This window comes from Ptiloglossa arizonensis, chromosome 5 (assembly GCF_051014685.1).
Source record: "Ptiloglossa arizonensis isolate GNS036 chromosome 5, iyPtiAriz1_principal, whole genome shotgun sequence".
NCBI classification, from domain to species: Eukaryota; Metazoa; Arthropoda; class Insecta; order Hymenoptera; family Colletidae; genus Ptiloglossa; species Ptiloglossa arizonensis.
Window position 1 is genome coordinate 487,037 of NC_135052.1, and position 22,967 is coordinate 510,003.

Sequence of the window (22,967 nt, forward strand, 5' to 3'; positions counted from 1 at the left end):
TTTTTAATATTTTATCTCTTATATTTTCAGACATCGAGATAACCTTAATTGTTTTTTTTCTTTAACGATAGTGCATACTTTTTTGCTCCCAATGATTGATAACCAAGTAACCTTGAGATGACCTTAATAATATACGCGGTAATGTTTAAAAAACGTGAACTCAAGTTGGTACCTCTGAAAATATAAGACGTGAAAAATTCAAAAGGCATTCGTTCGATGGTGGCGTTTTTTGACGAAACTGATACATAACCGGATATTTCGGATAACAATTATTATTGACTCTGTATGTTATTTTTTCGCGACGATATTCTGTCTTTATTTGCATCGATTCGAAACGCGACGAGGAAAAGAAAATTCTACCTCGATACTGTACACGATTTCCCGTGACACGGAAACAAAGAGAGCAAAAAGATCATTAATATGGTTCTTTTATCGAGTGAACCTTCGTCGAGCGAAACGTTCAAAAATTATAAAAAAGGCACCACCTACGATTCTCGTATTCGAGGGTAGGGAACAGTTCGAATCGCTCGTATCGAGCGAATTGAACGTGAGAAAATCTACGAGCCACCATTTTCTATTCCCAATACTCTATTTTCCCGATTCTACGGCCATTTTGGCCCGTTAGAACGAATCGGGACGCGTTTCCAACGGTCTCGTCTGCACGTTTCTTAACGCAATCGTAACGTATTACGACGCACAGTGGACAACGTATGCAAATTGAGAACGAAAATGGAAGGCGTCTACGCACTTCCGGACAGATGTTAGACCTCGTGCACATTGTGCGTTCCTCTCCTCGCGCCTATTGCTCTCCTTCCTGCTTTCTTGCTTTCCTTTCAACCATCTCCTTCTCCCATTGTCCGCGTGGAAGAATAACAATGTCCACCGTGCTAACGGTTACTCGTGCCCAGTTCACTTGCATCAATAGAATATAACTTTTTCCCGTCGATGGTTTCCTTAACGCGACCAGACTCGCTGAACGCGTTACTCGAATGGAAACCGAACCGGACTTACGGTACAAACGCGAACCAATAACGAACGTACAATTATGCGTGCTCGAATCGCGGTGACCTGGACTCGCGAAACCGAGTACACTTTAACCATTTTACGAATCGTAAACCGAATCCATAAAATAGACGCGGGATCAAACGCGAACCGTAAACGCGAACCTGACCCAAACACATCGATAGACCTTAGGATCTTTCGAACAACGAAAGCTGACCGAATTCCTCGATTACGCAAAACAGGTCCACGGAACGATCACGATCCGGATGAAACGAATATCAACGTGCCGGGTTCAAATCGTTCGACCAATGGTGATTCAGACACGCGCGGTAAATACAAACCGAACTCATAAAATGGACACCGAGCAGGAACTGAACTGAAAGCAAATGAGTAAAGGTTACGTGGACCTAGGCCGAACAAACGAATATCGACTCGTGAAGTCTCAGTTGCGCGGCTAATGGTGAACCGGCCACGCATGGTAAATAATAATAAACTGGATCCATAAAGCAAACGTCGAACAGTTCTCGCAGGTACGAACTGGACCTTGCGCACGGGCGATAGTTGGGTGTTCTAATATGTATGCGTAATGAATCATAATAAAGGGGTGCACTATTGTAACCGGACTCGCCAAGTATCGTGCACACGTGAACCGGGTCCGGGGATCAAACGTGTCCCGAGTCGAGCAAATGAGTATCGGTTTACGAGGTTCGTGTCATTCGACTAATGATGAACCGAGCTCACTACGTAAATACATACAAACTGGATCTATAAACTAGACATTGAACTAGACCCGTAGCGCAGCCACGAACTGGACCAAGCAAATGGGTAAGAGTCGTATCTAAATCAGTCCCGACCATGTACGGAGTCCTTTACGAGGTACTGTCTACGTGCCGTATTGGGTGTCTATTGATCTCACATGTGTAATGCAGCATCGACTGTAAAGCATTCCTCTACCGTAGCAACAAAGGAACACCGGGGAAAGCTGCTATCGCTCAAGGAGTAGCTTTGGGCGGGACTAGACTCGGTAAACGAACGCCCACGAATCCAAGGACTAAACATAGGCCACTACCAGAGCACGGACCGGCTCCCAACTACCCTCCAACTGTCTTGCACAGTTTCGACCCTTCGCGTTAGTTTTCAAGCTATTGCGGGTGTCGAATATTCTTTTCGACGTATGTTTCACGAGCGATGGAAAATACCACGTATACGTCGCTACGAGAGGAATTAATGGAAAAGTTCAAAATTGAAAAGAATCGATAGAAAAGTCCAAAATTGAAAAGACTTTGATTCAGCAGAAAAGTCCAAAATTGAAAAGAATTTTATTCAGTAGAAATGTTCCAAATTGAAAAGAATTTTATTCAATAGAAATGTCCAAAATTGATGGACTTCCACCTTCGTTATCAACATTTTTAAATATTTTCAACGAATGCCCGATGAGTGATGGAAAATAATACGAATGCATTGGTATGGAAAGAATTAATAGAACAATTCAAAATTCATAAGAATTAATAGAAAAGTGCAAAATTGAAAAGAATTTAATTCAGCAGAAATGTCCAAAATTGAAAAGAATTTTATTCAGCAGAAAAGTCCAAAATTGAAAAGAATTTTATTCAATAGAAATGTCCAAAATTGATGGACTTCCACCTTCGTTATCAACATTTTTAGAACATTTTCAACGAATGCCCGATGAGTGATGGAAAATAATACGAATGCGTCGGTATGGAAAGAATTAATAGAAAAATTCAAAATTGATAAGAATTAATAGAAAAGTCCAAAATTGATAAGAATTAATAGAAAAGTCCAAAATTGAAAAGAATTTAATTCAGTAGAAAAGTCCAAAATTGAAAAGAATTTAATTCAGTAGAAAAGTCCAAAATTGAAAAGAATTTTATTCAGTAGAAATGTCCAAAATTGATGGACTTCCACCTTCGTTATCAACATTTTTAGAACATTTTCAACGAATGCCCGATGAGTGATGGAAAATAATACGAATGCATTGGTATGGAAAGAATTGATAAAAAAATCGATAATTGATTTTACCATCCACATTATTAACACTTTTGGAACATTTTCGTCGAATGTTCGATGAACGATGGAAAATAATATGCGTCGGTACGAAAGAATTAATGGAAAAGTCTAAAAGTGATTTTACCATCTTTGTTGTCAATATTTTTTAAAAGACGCTACAGAGGACTATTTTTATTTTGGATTCAGTTTATGAGTTGCAACACGAGACGGTTGAATTTTCCAGGATTTCGAAGTTGGGCCGTGAGGCAACTTTCCGTGAAAATAACACGGTGAAAGAACGTTGGAAAATCAAAGTTACCCAATAATGAACGTTGCTACCAACTATTATAAATTGAAGCCTTGGTTAAGTTAAGGTCATACCTGCTGCACCGTTTTAAATATTTAATCCCATTACGGACTAGAAACTGACTTAACCGAATATTATTAGTGTACGAGTAAAGTGTATACTTTGTTTCAATTTCGACATTGTGAAGCTTCGCAAACTACACGATGCAATTCGAAAGAAACTAGTATCTACGGTCGTTTATGCAGACGTTTCTTCGTGCCAAGCCATAAGGGAGTACCTCGAGACGATATTAGTCTAATCTTGATCGTGCTAATAGGTAATCTTTAAATTCATACGGTTGCAAAACCGCAAAATATTTATTTTACAAAGATATTATCGCGTACTGTCGACGTGTGCCTATTTTTCTGATAATTTTCTCAAATTTCATTCATACCCCATCCAATATCAACTTACCCTAACGAGTCAGATAATAATTCTCAACTTCTCTCAATTCACCAAAGTAACATTGCATTCTTGAATAAAGCCGAAACGATGTCACCCGTTAAACGAATAGAATTCAATCCATATTTGCACTCGTTGTACATACACCAACTGTGCAATATCGGAAGAGATGAAATACAATCGATCATTGGCATACGTTTTACTCGAAACGCGTTGCAAATGGGGATAGATGAGAAACTGTCTTCTAGGACGGTTCGTCGGTTGTAGTTTGATTTATTTAAAAAAAATCGTAGATTTCGGCCACGTTTCGGGGATTCTGTGTTCGACGTGCGAGGAATAAGAAACGGGTTGTAAAAATGTATATGACTCGTGTCTACGATACTAATTACGGTGTCCGAAAAGGGTGACCCTCGAGTTCTCCCGGAGATCCCATTCCACGCGTCGCGTCGTCCGGCTTGGCGGTTTAATTTCGCGTTGACGTAGGTCCAGGGTTCTGCATTGTCTCCCGTTTCACGGTGTGCTCGCATGCGTAGCAGGTCGCGTTGCGAACCAGTCTTCGCGCGTATACGTTCTTTGTTGCCCGGGCTCCATCCTCACGTGAAGTGGCCACGCACAAACGCGCGCGTCGCTCGGCGATCAGAGGGTGAAATTAAAAATACCGTGAAACCCTCCCTTGGCGTTGTCGTGCCACGCTCGTCTCTCTGTTTTCCTCTGACGCGTTCAGGGCCGTCGAGCACGAAAACGGAGCCCCGTTTCCCTTTTGTCGGTTCGATCGGGGCCACGCCGCTGATTTATAGGGTATTTACCCTTCTATTTATGGCCCGACTGGATCGTTCCAATGGTGCTTCCAGAGGACGACGATTATTGATACTAACACCGCCATCTTGAGATCGATACGGACGATCGTTAAAGGAACGGGGATATCCACGTTGAATGGAACAAATCGACGGTCTTTGCGCGATGTTTATTCAAATTTGACTAGTTTCAAATATCAAAATTACTTTTATTCAAAATTACTTGATTATCGATACTGTCGCTATTATTTTGAGGTAAAAACGATCGTACAAAAGAAAGAATAATAATCGTTGAATGGAAAAAATCGACGATCTTTGCGCGTTATTTATTCAAAGTTTGACTATTTTCAAATATCAAAATTACTTTTATTCAAAATTACTTGATTATCGATACTGTCGCTGTTATTTTGAAGTAAAAACGATTGTACGAGAGAAAGAATAATAATTGTTGAATGGAAAAAATCGACAATCTTTGCGCGTTATTTATTCAAAGTTTGACTATTTTCAAATATCAAAATTACTTTTATTCAAAATTACTTGATTATCGATACTGTCGCTGTTATTTTGAGGTAAAAACGATCGTACAAAAGAAAGAATAATAATCGTTGAATGGAAAAAATCGACAATCTTTGCGCGATGTTTATTCAAAGTTTGACTATTTTCAAATATCAAAATTACTTTTATTCAAAATTACTTGATTATCGATACTGTCGCTGTTATTTTGAGGTAAAAACGATCGTACAAAAGAAAGAATAATAATCGTTGAATGGAAAAAATCGACAATCTTTGCGCGTTATTTATTCAAAGTTTGACTATTTTCAAATATCAAAATTACTTTTATTCAAAATTACTTGATTATCGATACTGTCGCTGTTATTTTGAGGTACTGAACAATCGTACAATAAGAACGATAATTGTTGAATGGAAAAAATCGACGATCTTTGCGCGATATTTATTCAAAGTTTGACTATTTTCAAATATCAAAATTACGATTCGTGTCATCTTGAGCTACAGACGATCGAACATGGTGAATCTGTACAGCAGAATTTGTTAAAAATAACAGGAAAGTTGTACTATCGCGAGAATTAATTTTTCTCTACTGTTACTCGTGGAACGCGACTTCCTCGTTCAAAGCGCGGCGGGATACCTACAGTCTTCGTTATTGATCCGTTCATAAGGCGATCGTCATCTGTTAACCCTTTCGCTCAAGGCGCGTTAAATTTAGCACATTGAGTTTCATATATTTTAAAACAAAGTGGAAAGCGATTTTAACCGTTATTTTGCATTTTCCTACAGCTGGTACATATGTACCAACTACGTTGAACGTGTTCTTTCGTTCAGATTCTCAGTCAAAAAAAAAAATAAAAATTAAATTACCGTTTTACGTCACGTATAATCTAACGCACATGGAAAATTTTCTTTCTGCGACAAAAAGTCCACTTTTATGATAGTATTCGTCGATATCCAGTTTTTTGAGTATCGTGTGAGGCTTTTTTTCTGCCTTGGAGCGAGTACTCGAAGGTACATCGTGAGATAATGATAATAATGAGCACGGTAAATACGATCTTTGAAACAAATATTTTCTTTTTCACCTTTTTTACAAAAGTACCTCTGTCGAGTATTTTAATAATAGAATTATTCGTTTTAATTTTCTTGCTGAATATTATCGTGTATTTTGTGTATTTATAGAATAGTAGTTTACGCTGGTGATGTTATTGCCAAGCATGGTAAAAGTTGTCTAACAAGTTTTTGTATCTATGATTCTGCATTGAATGCTGTTGAATAATATGATTATATAAGACATCGTATCGGCGGTGCACTTTTAGATATTGTGAAAGTTTGACAGATCCACGAATATAAAAAATATTGCAGTTTCGGAACAATTTTCAAATTACTGAATTTCGAAGGTGCCTACTTACTATTCCCAATTAAAAATGTACACAATTTGCTAATCTAATATCGGTGTAAAAAATCTTTCCGTTTCTTAATAAAGGACAAAGGAAAATTAACAACGCAATTCTCGAAATTTCTTCTCTGTCACGTTCGTTTAGCACACTTTCGTTCGCAAAATACCATAATGCGATTTTTCTGTTCGACACTTTATCAAATTTACAGGACTTTGGTTCTAAGAATTAATTTTAAGAATAATTCTTTCGTATTCGGTGAAATTCGTGAACACGGTTTTGTATTGTTGATTCAACGAAGTGAGAAATCTCCCGTCTCGTCGTTTATTTCAATTGTTCGTTCAGCTTGTTTTGCGAATACAAAAGTAATTTTCGAACGCGCGTTGGTTTTAACGAGCGATTCGTTCAAAGATTGTTTACGGAATAAATCGATCGTTGTATTGGGACCATTGCGTAGGAAAATTATTCTTATTTCCTAATTGCATCAAACAACTTCGGATCGTTTGGAAATAAATGTACCGGACGAACATTCAAAAATCAAAATGTTTCAAAATCGTTCTTTATGAAATTAGGAAAATTATTCTCATTTCCTAATTGTATCAAATAGCTTCGGATTCGTTTGGAAATAAATGTACCGGACGAACATAAAAAAAATCAAAATGTTTCAAAATCGTTCTTTAGGAAATTAGGAAAATTATTCTCATTTCCTAATTGTATCAAATAGCTTCGGATCGTTTGGAAATAAATGTACCGGACGAACATAAAAAAAATCAAAATGTTTCAAAATCGTTTTTTAGAAAATTAGGAAATTATTCTCATTTCCTAATTGTATCAAATAGCTTCGGATCGTTTGGAAATAAATGTACCGGACGAACATAAAAAAAATCAAAATGTTTCAAAATCGTTTTTTAGAAAATTAGGAAATTATTCTCATTTCCTAATTGTATCAAATAGCTTCGGATCGTTTGGAAATAAATGTACCGGACGAACATTCAAAAATCAAAATATTTCAAAATCGTTCTTTAGGAAATTAGGAAATTATTCTCATTTCCTAATTGTATCAAATAGCTTCGGATCGTTTGGAAATAAATGTATCGGACGAACATAAAAAAAATCAAAATGTTTCAAAATCGTTCTTTAAGAAATTAGGAAATTATTCTCATTTCCTAATTGTATCAAATAGCTTCGGATCGTTTGGAAATAAATGTACCGGACGAACATAAAAAAAATCAAAATGTTTCAAAATCGTTTTTTAGAAAATTAGGAAATTATTCTCATTTCCTAATTGTATCAAATAGCTTCGGATCGTTTGGAAATAAATGTATCGGACGAACATAAAAAAAATCAAAATGTTTCAAAATCGTTCTTTAAGAAATTAGGAAATTATTCTCATTTCCTAATTGTATCAAACAACTTCGGATCGTTTGGAAATAAATGTACCGGACGAACATCCAAAGATCAAAATGTTTCAAAGTAATTCGTTCCGATTATTATCGATTTAAATATTTTGATAACGACTCGCGAACGCAACAGTGTTCGTTTACGAGTACATACCGTTCGAACTCTCGTCGTTTAACGAGCTCCGTACCAAGAAGAGAACGAGACCAGGAATTCGGTTGTTTAAACGAGCAACTGCAACTGTTATAAATTCATAAACTTCGCCGTGTTTTCGCGCGCGGATCGCTCAAGAGTCTCAGACGGTCGCCGCGTGCCAGTTTGCTCGCGTATTCGTGGAAATTAATTTTCTGCCTCCTAAGAGAAATGCATGAATGTTAAGAGCAGCGTGCCTTGCGATCCTCGGGCAAACACGTACCATTCCATTTCGAAAGATATTACGTTCCTGCCTCGTTTTCAACCCAACTGGCGAGGAACCGTGCGCCGAAAGTTGCGAAAATTTATTTAGAGCCGGTTGTATACGTTTCATCGATCACGGTTACGAGATCACGTTTAACCGTGATTTTGAAACACACCTCTAATTAACACGATACGAGTATTGCGGAATGACAAAAAAAAAAAAAAAAAATATATCAGAGGTTAGCATTAGACCAAGATATAATTAGTACTTAAACGGTTCAATCGGTTTCGTAAATATTTTCTCTTGCGTATTTTCATCCGAAAGCGAAAGAAACAATCTCTTGCAACGTATTACAAATAATTGTATACATTATCGGAGATTATTTGTCGTAAAAGTTAACGAAAAGAAAGCATTTCACGAAGTTCGGTAGCAATTCGATTCGTTTTGTATTTTCTTTAAAAATGTCATTTTCGCTATTTATTAGCCCGGTTCGAATTGGATAAAATTTACATTTACGTACACTATCGGAGCATACGGAGAATTCACAATCCCGTGATATCGTTAATTTGCAGAATTCCGATAGAATCATTTCTGATAGACACTTTTAAGGCTCGAATCTTTGAGAAAATATAAAAAGAAAAGAAAAATCGACCTTTTTTCCGAATTTACTCCCATAAGGGGATTAAAAAAGAAACAGTGGACTGTTTCGCATTGGTATTCCGCGCCCGTGTTTACTAATGTTTTGAGCACTCACGGTATTTTCTCCGAGTAAAAATAACGAAAAGTGTACGAAGAAAGTACCTTTAAGAAAAAAGAGTCCTCATGGCTGACACGATTCCAACCATCTTGCTAATCTGAAAAAAGAACGGAGAAACAAGTATCTCTCTTAGAGAGTGAGTACTTATGCCATAAACTAGGAAGAATTTAAAATCCTGATAAAAATTGCTACAACCTCTGAAAGTCAAAGATTCGATTTTAAGCGTTTTCTCATCTTTAGTAGATTAAAAAAAAAAAAATAGTAAAAATGAATATTTTTAAAAAATCTTCAATTCAGAAGATAAAAACCGAAGATTCCCTCCAAATTTCACATCGATCGGCTCGCTAGATCCTGAGATATTCTGTGTCAGCCAATGAAAAAATGCGGATTGGAGAACGCGTTGAAAATTTTCGTCGCGCACTCTAAACCTTAGTAACTTCGTTAATTTTACGAATTCCTTGTGCACGGACATTTTCGAAAGCATATTCCAAACTTCGGATTATAATACATTGTTTATTATAATATACAGAGACCTCGCATATTCAGTAACTATTGTACATATGAAAATATAAAATCAGGACGAAGAGATATACAGCAATATAATTTGGCGGTAACGAGGACAGTGTCGTGTGTGCTTCTCGACTTGGAACTGATCGAAAGAACCAAAAATTCATATTTCTGCACCAATATGATGTACAATCCTTAAAACTTGACACGAACCGTCGACGTGAGACGCTCTTTGGATCATTGTTGCATTGCAACACATGTAAAAAAAAAAGTTCAATTTTATTCGAAATTCTAGATCGGAATAACCCCTCGTGTCAACGAATCATCGAGCTCGATCGCAACGAGACGTAGTAACGCGAAGCTAGGCCGAGAAATCCGCGAGATCGTTCTCCGAGTAAAAATAACGAAAAGTGTACGAAAAAAGTAGCTTTAAGAAAAAAGAGTCCTCACGGCTGACACGATTCCAAGCATTTTGCTAATCTGAAAAAAAAAACGGAGAAACAAGTATCTCTTTTAGAGCGAGTCCTAAAATGGTCCGTGTTCCTCTGTGTTCCAGATGGTGGTGGTAGTTGAACGTCCGGGGGAGGAGGGCGGCAGCAAGGCCCAGGGCAATGTGGCTTGTAAGCGGGAAAGCTCGAGGAGGTGATAACGACTTCTGACCTTACGTGAGAGACCCTACCGTGGCGGAGAGGGCCTTGCCATCGATCGTCAAGTAAAAGGCTCACCATTCAGAAGAAAACGAAGAAGAGAAGGCGGAAGAAGCAGCAGAAGACGAAGAAGAAGAGGCGACGACGGAGAAAAGCAGTGAGACGACGAAGGAGGAAGAGAGGCGAGCTCTAGGGGATCAAGAAACACGCACTAGCTGGGAGAAAGGGTGGGGAGAGAAAAAGGGTGGAAAAAAGGCGAGGAGAACCTTGAAAAAAAGTTAGTCCCTTCCCCGTGGCGTTCGCCAGACAAGACATTTCTCCCCAGCGGGATCGCTGCGTGTGTGTATCGCTCCTACGTTTTAAAACTTCTACCTTGAGAACATATACCTCGTACGAACAAGTACCTTCAAACTTAAACCTCTTTCGCAGCGCAATAGTGCCTAGGCCCCTCCGAAGAACTACAAATAATAAATAAATAAATAAATAAATAAATAAATAAATAATAATACAAATAATATTATTAACGATAACGACGTTATATATATATATATATAAATATTATATATATATATATATACACACACACATTACGTACAGAGACACGCGCGAGACAAATTTATTGGATACGATTTAAGTGATCTATATAGTCACGAGAGAAGAGTTTAAACGTTATTGTATGTTCGGCCAGGAACAAGTCACGTGCACCCACTCTGTGTGACTGTCGCTCTATATCGCTCTCGTTCTCTATACGCACACGTATATGTATATATTATACGTGTGTACGTATCCGGAGAACACTATACATACAGGTCTCTTTGGATAAAGAAAGCAGCGACCTGCGATCACACTCGGCATTCGGGCACACCGCAAGGATTCCATCCGGGTGTCGTCGTGAGATTTTATCAGGAATTCTCGTTGATAACGGTATCCACCATACCCCGCCCCAACACCCTCTTCATCCGTAAAAATCCACCCACCCAAACTATCGCAAACCGCAATCTATAACCGCCCCGTTTAATCGATTCTACGAACCAGGACAGCGAAGTACCTGCAGACACAGATATATTTATAATAATAATTTATATAATAATAGCGATACCGAACTAGTAATAAACACGACGTTAGTGATAACGACTAAGAGCAAAGAGAATAATAATATTAAATAATAGATAGATCGCTACGTAATAAGTGAAGAGAAGAGGACGAAGGAGACAAACGGAGGATCGTACAACAGAGTGTGAACGCTTAATAATTCTATACGCGCTACGGTTAGAGTACTTCTACTTTGCGGTTGATCCACTCAACGATTGCGGGGGTCCTGCTCTACATATACGATCAAGGTACGTGCCGTTTTATTTTTCGTTCGTAGTTTTGCCCTCGATGGGGGAAAAGAGGTCTGCTGCTCCTTGCAACAGAGGGTTTCCATTGGAAATCCTGAACGCGTGTTGCAAAATCATCGTAAATCGTTCCTCGTCGATCGATCTTTGGGATTTTTTTTCTCGCGAACGAAACAAAAATCGATTTTCAATCGAACGACCGGGATCTACTCGATGAAAAATTCCAAAGATCGTTTGTTCGGTTGCTGTCAACGTCTCGTGTGTACTTTGAGATTTTTCAGGTCTACACTTTTACGTTTCAGGAAGGAAAGAATTAACGAAAAGTCAGAGTAGCAGTAGTGAACCGATCGTTGTTTAAAAAATCAAGATTTATCTCTGAAAGATCGATTCTTTGGAAAATTGATTCCCAATCGGGAGTTTCTAGGCGATTCGCTCGGCTGATAGGGTTAAATCAAAATACTGACTGTATTGTGTTTTCAATTTTAATATTCTTCCATTCTATTGTATCCTTAATGTAATTAGGTGAACAATGTCTCGAATATACAGAATTCGTGTTTTCAACTGTATTGTGTAGCAAGAGGATCAAGGAAGTACAGAATCGTCCAATCCAATCTATCGTAATAGCTTTTATTATAGAAAAAGAGTATCGCGATGACGCGATCCCTTTCCTTGGGTCCAGAAAGACCCAAGAAATCAAGATCGAAGCATCCTATCAGATTGGTACTATCGCTCGTTCAAAATTTCGGGTGATCCATCTTCAATCTCCATCTTGACCCCTAGAAACAGCCAGGTTAGTTTACGGGCATACGAATACCAAGTTGTACTTATTTATCGACAATTTTATCTAGGTTTTGCAGTCTACGGTTTCTTGACCGATTTAGCATCGAAGTGAACACAGTCTCACGAGACTGGAGGTGCACGCGAACACCAAATTACACTTGTTCATTGATAATTTTACATTCGTTTCGCTCTTTAAGGATTCCTAATCCGTCGACCCAGTATAAACGTGAACACGGTCGCAGATTTCAATGGACACGTTCCATCGAGCGTCGGACCGATATCATCCTATCGGTTATGTAACAAGCAGTAAACACCGACTGTCGTTGCACGCTCGTGAAGTTCGAAGAAATACTCCAAGTGCTCGCCTAATTCGACGCAACTCGTCCTCCCTTTCTGGTACACACCGGATTCCATTACGTTTCTCACGATTCTACGATCGGAATCAATTGTTCGTATTATTATCCCGTGTTCCTGTACCTTCGGTGCTCCAACTTCCGTGGTAATCTAATTTTACTGCCAATAGTGACGTATAACGTAAACTAACATACTCCCACCGAGGTACTCGGCTGGCGGATGTGTAGATACGAGTATTGTAATCCACGACAGAGATTTTCGAGCAACCTCTTGGGTTCGAATCTCGAGGAAACCGGTCCAGAAATCCCGTAGCTCGCGATTCTGTTTAAGCTTGGAGCACCGAGTTTACGATACGTCGATCTCTATTTAGAATGGATTACGTAACACGGTGAAACTCCGAGTCCTTCGAATCTCAATTAGAATTTCGAGTTCTCCGCGGCTACAAATGATCGAATTAAAACCGACCAAGTGAGGAACGGATACAGAAACTTGTCATCTCGAGGCCATGGAAGAACTCGGGTCCGCGTTCGAGATCCAATCCACGGGGATGTCCTTGACACTGCGATTGATCCGAAGAAGTGTTCCTCGCGTCGCCATTTCGAAGATTTTGGGAGACACTCTGGTCATTTTCGGAACGGAAACTCGAGTCTCCTTCCTTTATTTTTTTTTACGATTTCCTCGAGACTCGAGCGTTAGAATTTTTGTTCGGTCAGATATTTTTTCTAAAGTTGCTTCTTTAGAAATTTGTCGGTCTCACTTCTTATGACCTCGATTTCACCTCTTATGACGTCGGTCTCATTTCTTATGACACCGATCTCGCCTCTTATGACCCCGATCTCACTTCTTATGACGTCGGTCTCATCTCTTATGACACCGATCTCGCCTCTTATGACCCCGATCTCACCTCTTATGACCCCGATCTTACCTCTTATGACCCCGATCTCATTTCTTATGACCTCGGTCTCGCCTTTCGTTAGAATTGTTTATTGTCTCGAGTCTCACCGGCATTTGACCGACTGATGATTTCACTATGTTTGAAGAAATAAATGTAAATCAATATATCTATAAGTTAACAATATCTCGTTATCGTTCTTTCCACGGAAGGAAATTTAAGATGTCGAGAATCTCGTTATCGTTCTTTCCACGGACGGAAAGAATACTGGTGTCAGTGAAAGAGTTACGTATAATTATTTAAAAAATGTTAAATCTTTCTACGATGAAATTATAGTTGTTTCAATGTTACATTACGACATATTCGTGTATCGCATAATTTCACTCCGGTACATTAATAATAGAGACAAATGATTAAGTTTCTATGAACTATAATTTTTCTTAATTTCTCGAAACGTTTTGGGAAGTACTATTACCTTCGATTCATTTTCTAATCGTCACATTCGGTCCGATATTTCCGCAAGAATGAACAACATAAAGTATCAGGTGCCTTTCGTTTAACGCAGTAATTAAACAAGTTACATTTGCAACGTTGTCGTGTTTATGAATGAGACATCCCTTCCATCTACGAACGGTCACGTGATACGTTAGCAGACACGAACAACGTTCCCATTCACCGCTGGCATAACCGTTTTTATTTTTTGTTCGTTATCTCAGTAGATAATATAATAGTTATTAAGACATTCTTACACAAACTGAACTACTTTTTAGTCACATTATTAGTACGTTTCTCCATTTACCATCAAAAAGATTACCTTCTGATCTTTTGAACGTTACAATTGTACATTTTCTAAAAACACATAAATTTCATATAAAATTCAGTGCACCAAAATTGTGATATTTATGCAATTCGATAGAAAAATCAATAATATTACAATTTTCACGTCTGAGGAAACATCCTTCGATTCATAAATACCTATATACCCACGACAAAATTCTCTTCTTAGAAACATAAGAAATAAAGCCAGTAAATACAGACAGATACTTATTCATACTATACATTATCATACTAAAATATCTAATCTTTCTAATGGTATAAATTACAACTAGAACGGTCCTTTAGTTTCCTTGGTATTTTATCTCAAACAAAATTTGTCTCAAAAGTGTTCCATTCGTACCATCCCTCCAAAAATACTTAACCTACTTTCAAGTGGGTTACTAGTGACCAAAATCGCAGATTAGACTCTTCCACAAAACGACTAAAAAAATTTCTTAATCCCGCCTCGTGTACGATTCAGTGTCCATTATTTTACCTGAAACAAAATTTACTTATCTCAAAAGTGTTCCGTTCGTACCATCTCTCGAAAAACACTTAATCTACTTTTAAAGAGGTTACTAGTGACCAAAATCTTAGATTAGACCCATTTACAAAAGAACTAAAAAAATGTCTTAATCCCCTCTACGATTCGACGTCCATTACCGGAACCCGAGCACGGGAGATCTTGGTTCCCCATTGGTAGGATTGTTTTTTTGTTCCTGTTCGTCTCACGGTGTTCGGCGTATTCGCGCGGCAACCGATCGGCGCACGCGTTGCGGAAATTTTTCTCACGCTGGGAGATCCTATCGGGTTGCTTTCTCGGCGTCCCGATAGGCGTTTCATTAGCGAGCGTTTGATCCGCGATCCGGAAAGAGGAAACTTTTACCTGGATATCTGGCCGCGCGAATCTTCATTCTTGCACGATAATTAGCACCCTCGGGTGGACGAAAAGTAGTTGCGTCGGCGTTACGCGCACCACTCGTCCATCCGTCCGTCCGTCCGTTCGTTCGTTCGTTAGCTCGCTCCTGCGCACGCGCGCCGCTACGTAGAACAGAGGGAGAGTCGCACGCTAGCGAGTGAAAGGTGGCCGATACCTTCTCGCGGTATTTATCTTCTGCGTCGATCTTCGTTCCCCGTTCGGTGCAAATTATCCAACGGAATTCTTTTACGATCGTTGCTCGACATTCGACGCTCGGTCTCTCAGCCGTTCACTTTCACTCGCGCGAACGCAGCAGCGCGCGTCGCGTCGATGTCTCTCGTTTCGTTTCACGATCATTCGGCCCTACTCGGGCTCACGTACGAAATTCACGTTCGAGGCACGGTTCGTAATCCTCGTGGCCTTCCTTTCAGCCATCGACCCAATGGCGAGCCACCGTCGGAGATTCGGATTACCAACGCCGAACGTAGAAGGTTAGGAGCGTTTTCGTGCGCGTGAATCGCTGATAAATTAACTCCTCGGCTCGCCTCGCCGTGGAAAGAGGAAAGACCATTTCAAAATCATCCGGAAATTTGCGATCCGGTTCTCGTACGATGTTACGATAACTCTTGGAATTTTTTTTCAAATGACACTCGAATTATACGTCGAACGGAGGTTAGGAGCAGCGTTCTCGAGCGCGCGAATCGCTGGTAAACTAACTCCTCGAGTAACTATGGCGTGGATCTTTTCGAGATTTTAAAATCATCCGGGTTTTCGTACGATGTTACGGTAACTCTTAGAATGTTTTCAAGTTAAATAACGGAACGGGGTAGGAACGTTTCGTAGCGAACGAATAGCTGTAAATTAGCTTCTTGAACAACTTTGGTGTGTCTCCTCGAGATTTGAAAGTCACCTGGAACTTTTTCATTTACGAGTTTTAGCAGCGGTTTTGGTACGGTGTTACAGTCATTTCTAGAATTTGTTTAAATACGAATTGTACTGAATCCGGAGCAATTAGTAGCGCCACGAAGTTGTAGAAGATTCCTCGTCGAAAAATGCGTCGAAATTGTGGAATCCATTTTCTTTGTACGATTCTTGGCTTTCGAGAAAATTGCGTTTAAATAGGTTGCCATCCGCCATTACTGCCCATTGCCAAGAACCCGCGCGTTTCGCGATCTTTACACTGGTTTTTCTCCGAAAAGATAACTACCACGAATAAAGTTTACTCCGCATTATTTGCAGACTTTTGCGCAAAGAATCGGACACGTCCATCGCGTCACGAATTACTCTGCACGCTGCACGAATGAAACGAAAAAAAAAAAGAAAAAAAAGAATTCAACGTCGAACGTTCCTCCGAGGAAATATTATACATCGAACGTACGAAATTAAACATTGGTAATTTGTTCGACAGAAATGTTAACATAGCTCGCAACAACGATCACAGAGGATAAATCGCGGAAGATAGTTACGCACGTTTGGCTGTATGCACGAATTTCTCGAATTGTTTCGTCGTTTTTCTTTCTTTCTTTTTTTCTTCTTTTTTTTTTCTCGAAAATCTCTCCAATCTTCGGAGTTGATTCGAGTGCAACGCATCGATCTCACTTCTTTACCGCAAATCGCGATAACAAAATGACAGGAACGATCCAGAACGAGTAGAAAATTTCAGAAAAATACGAATGCCCCGCGATGTAAGATTCAGATCGGGGAAAAATGCAGTTGCAATTTATTTCTTGCGGTTCCGTGTACCGAGCAAATTGTAAGAGCAGTCAGATTCAGGTGTTTCCGTGGAGTAATCTGTTTCTTGGGTGAAAAAAAAAAGAAGTCGGGGAATTTACAGCGTTATTAGGTATCGAAGTGCAGCAAGTGCATCAACGTCACTCGCACTGCGGTAGGTGATACGATGGTTTTTCATCGTAGGAAGCTAACGGACACCTCGGCCGGTCGTTTGGCTCACTGGTAGCATAGAGTCATTGTCCGGCATTTACGTGACGAATTTCCCGTGCTCGTCGTCTTCGCGAGTATCGTTCTGTCGTTCATGGCCACGCTATTCGCATTTTAAGAGCTTTCTAAGAAGCCTGGGCAAGCTAGCTGCTGGCGTCGATAAACTCTGCCTTTCAACTTTGTTGTCGGGTTGGGTTCTTCTTTGAACGGAGTCGTTTCCATTTTTACTTCCTTTTTCGTTGATTCACGAGACTCTTTTTTTCTTTGGCCATTGAACGACCATAGTCGATTCTTGAACCACGGTGAATGGACGTGGCTTGTTTATCACGAATACTTGGGAAATCGATTTCGAACGAACGCGAATCGTCGATCGAGCGCTCGAGAATTTACGAACAGTCGTAAATTGTTGATTCTTTAACCATCTTGCGAACAATTTTGGATTTTCATCGAGAACGATAATGCATCATTTTGCGAACATTCTCGAAGTTTCGATTTACGAACCGTGCATTATTTCGGAACGGTTGATTTTATACCGAATTCTCGTGCATTTTATGCCTCGAGTGTCCGTTTATTTAATTCGAAATAATCATTTTTTGCACTTTCGCTCGGAATACGGGAGATTCTTTAAATAATTGTTTATATCCGACGACTTGAGCTTCGAACGAAATTCGTTCGTTCGTACAACCTGTGCGTAGAAATCCACTTTTTATGGGAACGCCTTCCAACGAGTTTGAGAACCACTGGTTTAAATAGTTCGCTATCTTTTTTCTGTGAAAGTTTGTTTACGAGCTAGATCGTATCTTCGAGAAGAAAATGCTCTTTTTTTTGAAACTTCTCGAACCGAGTAATTTGTACAAAGTGAGAAATGAAACGTTACGTAAAGGTGCACGTTTTTGCCAACGTACGACCTTCTTTGTTCATCGTTGGTAAAATTTCACCATTCGGTCAATTGTTCTCGATTCTTTTCCTACGAGGAGTAAGTTGGAAATCGCAGTTAGATATCAACGGCAAAAAAAAAAAAAAAATCGCGGCTCGAGAAACAATACGACGAAAAAAAAGTGTTTAGTTTTACAGTTAGCGAAAGCTCGTTGAAATTCTCGACCGTATCGGCTCACACGTGCTTCGATTACTCCTTCTGCGTCTCACGAAGCTCGCTCGTGATTTTGCGCCAAGTCTTCGGTCAATTCTCCGTCTTATGCTCGAGACGGCGATTATATTTGAATGAAATATCAATTTCAAACGGTAAACACACGGATAATTAACTTTCTAGGTCGGCAGCTTAAAATACACGTTGGAACATAATGCGATGAAACACAAATTTTCAATAATCCACGTGTCGGTCGATTCATTGGACGAACGAATAATCTTCCTTAACTTATCGATATCTTAATCCATTAAGTACCAAATTATTCGTATCTCAAAATCGACGTCCACGTTTCACGCGTTGCATTCAAAAATACTGTACGAATGAAAAAAAAAAAGAATTTATTCGCGAAAGACAAAATTTTGTTTAAAGGTGCATCGTGTTTTATAATCAAGACACTGGTATCCAGAAGTATTCGATAAATCGTAATAACGTAAAGTAACGATTAACATTGTTGACAAAAATTGGGAATGTTCTGAACTTGAGAATCCAAGTAAATTGTTGCTGAATGTTCCTTTCTTTACGCATAATATATTACAGGAAGAGTTAGAAAATTCATCTTACACTTTGTTCGAGATTTCAATTCGTACCTCGAAAATTACACGACGTTGGAATAAATTTAATATCGGTAAACAATTTGTTTCACGAGTGTTCCGTAAGTTCTGCTAAATTTGTCCTAAAATGTAAATTTTTTCAGGAAAATGGGGTACATCGATACCCCGACGTGCAATATAAACGATGCTATCTTCTTTTCAACAAAAGCTATCAACTACGCACGCAGGTTGACACGTAATGCACAAAACGATACAGGGGGTGAGTCACGCAATTTGATCCGGTCGTATATCTTATAATTGACAATAGAAGCAAGTGGCACAGGAAGAAGCTGAACTGTTTAATAATATCTAACTTCCTATGACGTTACTTTTTCTGCGAGTGCAATGTTGCATCAGCGAAGTGCAACCGGTCGCACCAATTTAGTACTCCACGATACTCTATGCAATAGAAATTATAGAGAAAGACGCTCGAAAAATCAGTATTTTGTCAGACATTTTGAAATTTTCAATCACGTTTACCGCACCTGCGGCGATCGACGAGTATTCGTATAATTGAAAAATTTCAATTACCGAATCGTGCATTTTTCGAACGCGTTAGACTGTTTTTTTTTCCTTTTTTTTTTTTTTTTAATAGACAGAATAAAACGTGGAACATTGATATTTTGGTTTCTGTAGACGACGATAATTTCAACTCGTGCCTAGTATGTTTGTTCATAATTGCGATGATGGAACGGAGCACGGGGATTGGTTAATATTAGAAATTGATCAACACGGAGGGAGAAGCTGTTATTTCGCTTAATTAGTTCGAGTCGTGTGTTCGATTTCGCGCAAAGCGACCACCGCCCTCGACTAATGGCAACTTTCGGGCACAGGATCGATCGTTTCTGTTCCGCACGCGGAAATTCCGCATGTTCTTTCACGGTTGGTCTCGCAGATTGTAAACTCGCGATGTGAACGAATCTCGATCCGAAGGACACATAGAACAAACGAATCGATCGTTAATCGGTAGCCCTGAACAATTCGAATTATAAAATTGATAATTTTACTCCTCCCTTAATCGTTTATGTTTACGACTCACCGTACGGCCGACAGTTGCGCGAACAAAATATGACTTGTTACAGTGGATTAAATTTCATCCCCCGAGACGGAAGAAAATTTTGTATATTTCCCATTGTTTGCAACGGTAACGCAAAAATCCACAGGTGATGTTCTCCCGATAAACGTACAACGAAACATGTACTAATTCTCATTTCGCATTAACGGAGCGTACGTAATGCGAGGCTCGCTGGTCGTTGCTCTGTCTCTCTCGCTCTCGTTACGTCGCGTTTTCCTCGTCGAACGGTACGCGCGTGGCTGAGTACCAGCTCGAGATAACAATTCGCTGCATCGAGTCCTCTCGAAGTATCGCTGACTCGGAACCGGATTGCGATACTTCGAGAACAGTACGAAATTTGTTTATCCAAATCGATGCATCGACTTTCCAGTGGACTCGAAATATCGAATTGCTCGGAAAGTCGTTTCGTTTCCCAAAACGGAGAATATATCATTTAATCGAATGTTCGTACACTCTAAAAAACAATCGTGTTTCATTTTCACCGAAAAAACAAAAAACGAAATGACTCTTTGAACGACCCAATACATTACTCAATCCCATAACGTAGAAATAAAATCGTATCTAACGTTTGCTAGAAATATCGTTTAACGTGTCTCAACGTTTGTTACGTAAATCAAAATGAACGTCTTTCTACAAAAAGTACCTTTCGTTGAAGATTCTCGACAAACTGGGCTACTTTTCCCAGTAACCTTAAACAAACTTCTCATTTCCCCCAATACTGCACAGAGTGAAACTCCGCGCAACGATCCCCAACGAAACACACTTTCCTCGTAAACTATCTCGCATGGAACACCTTCGAAACTCCCTCGAAGTACGATACTACGTTAAACGACATAATTATCAAATAGAATATCTACCGATTCATCGACGACCGACGTTACCAAATCAACGACGAGACTCTCTCAAAAGTTCCCTAGCACCGCAATCCGACACGGTAGCGCTAAAAAATCGTTCTGAAAGTATTTCACCGCGTAGCCCGATTTCGAGTCTCCGAGAAGATGCAACGGTCCCGATTTCGTGGCTCGAAAGCGGGAATTATCCGCTAAACGAATGAATAGCTACATCCGGCCGACCGTATGAATCTATCGTTGCGACGCAATGTCGAGCTGCTCGCATCCGGCTGGCTTTATCAATCCTACCCGTTGCAACGCAACGCAACGGAACGCAACGGAACGCAACGCAACGCGATGCAAGACCGCGGCGCGGCGTGGCGCGGCGCTCATCGAACGATCGATCGCGGTCATCGAAGCGACCCTCGTCGAGCGAAACCGCGCGATCCCGAACAGGATTCCGATAGCTCGAGCCGGCCGTAGGTTTCGCGGGCGTAACGGTTCGATCGATGGCGGCGCGGGCCGTTGCGGCGCGCCGGGCGGGCACACGGGCGGGCACGCCCGCGTCGGGCAACGCGCGGGAAACCAGAGGCGAACGGGAGAGTCGAAATCGGTGGCGCGCGGAGACGCAAGTGTATTCACAGGAGCGTGCCAGCGTGCACGGTTGCGACACTTGTTTTGTGACCTGGATATCTCCGTTGCTCCGCTCTATACCCACTACCACCGTTGCCCCCTGGTGTCCCTTTCCCCTTATCCCCCCGGGGCCGTGTGTATCACCCCTGCTCCCGCTGCCGGCGGACTGCCCGACCCGCGTCGATGCCATTCGAATATCTGGTTCACCGTGCCTCTTGACCACATGCCGCGCGACCACTGCGTGTCACCCCTCGACTTCATCCCCCCGCGTCACCTCATCAATTCTTACACGAACCCCTCTGACCTCGTCCTTGACTTTTTTTTTTTGCCACGCTTCGAGCCACGACGAACCGGAGCGGAGAACCGAGGGCGAGAAACCGAACCGGGCCGAAGCTTTCGATCAATTTCGAGTTTCGCCACGGGAAGAGACACACGCTCGGCGCGGAATTCGACGAGGAAACTCCGGGATTCCGGTACGCTCGCTCGAAAGTGTATTGGTTCGAATCGTGCGCGTTCGTAACGGTGTCCGCGTTTATGGTTCCTCGTAAGGACGCCCGTAACGTCTTCGTGCGTCGGTCTCGTGGACGAAGTTTCTCTCGAATCGATCGTTTCGAGCTGTTATCTCTCGGAGAGTCGTTTCGTTTTCCAAAATGGAGAATACACGATTTGATGGAATGTTTGTACAGTATAAAAAATCGTGTTTCATTTTCACCGGAAAAACGAAACGACTTTCCGAACAACCCAATATATTCTCGAAAACGTTCTTTTAGTTTCTCCAGGTAAAGGAGGATGTTAAAAATTGTCCATTTTTGGCATCGCCTCGGAACGAAGAATTTATGCAAGATCTTTCGGAGTGTTCTTCAAAGGAACGATAACTTTTCCAAAAACGAGGGGAAAGTCGTCGAAAAATTATATTTTTTGTTTCACGGGGAACGATCCTGAAGCTTTCGTATAAATGTTTCGTTTCCAAGGCGATGTAAAAATCGGTCATTTTTCTTAACGCACGTTTTCCTCGATTACGCGCTTCGATCGTAATTTTCGTACGAATCTCGATTAGAACGATACACGTGTAACGTTCCATTTAACGAACAAAGTACAGAGCGTAGTATTTGAATATCTTTGAAATAATTTTCAAATTTCCCGCGGGAAAGGTTCGGAGGTTCCGATCGCGTTAAAATTGTCGCGAGAGCTGGCTGTGGTCGTGTTTGCGGCGTGGAAGTGTTAATTTAAGCGCGTTCGCAGGTAGGAGGTTATTAATTTATCGAACGGTGTATCGTAACGTTGTTTGTCGAGGTAACCTAACGAGATTCTTGCCGCGAGAAAAGCGAATCCGTGGTATGGCACAGAATCGAACGTTTTAAGGTTCAGTTTCGCTACGCGCGAACACGACACGCGCGCAAACCTTGCACAAGCGTCAGAATGTAACCACGCCGTAAAAGGATCGGGAATCGGTCGCCATCTGAAATCGCCGCCAAGTCCATGTTTGGTCGTCGTT

The 22,967-nt window shown here is 40.5% G+C and overlaps 2 protein-coding genes across 2 annotated transcripts in view; both read left to right on the forward strand.

Annotated features, from left to right (window-relative positions):
- Window positions 1–10,687, forward strand: part of LOC143146967 (uncharacterized) — a 45,369-nt gene extending 34,682 nt beyond the window's left edge. The window contains exon 4 of the mRNA XM_076311744.1: window positions 10,071–10,687. Coding sequence (XP_076167859.1) covers window positions 10,071–10,160 — 90 coding nt within the window. The 3' untranslated portion in view covers window positions 10,161–10,687. The remainder of the gene's footprint in view (window positions 1–10,070) is intronic.
- Window positions 10,688–10,768: 81 nt separating this feature from the next.
- Ecr (ecdysone receptor) overlaps window positions 10,769–22,967 on the forward strand; it is a 245,080-nt gene continuing 232,881 nt past the window's right edge. Inside the window, exon 1 of the mRNA XM_076311653.1 lies at window positions 10,769–11,501. The gene's annotated coding sequence lies outside the window, so the exon portion shown is untranslated. The remainder of the gene's footprint in view (window positions 11,502–22,967) is intronic.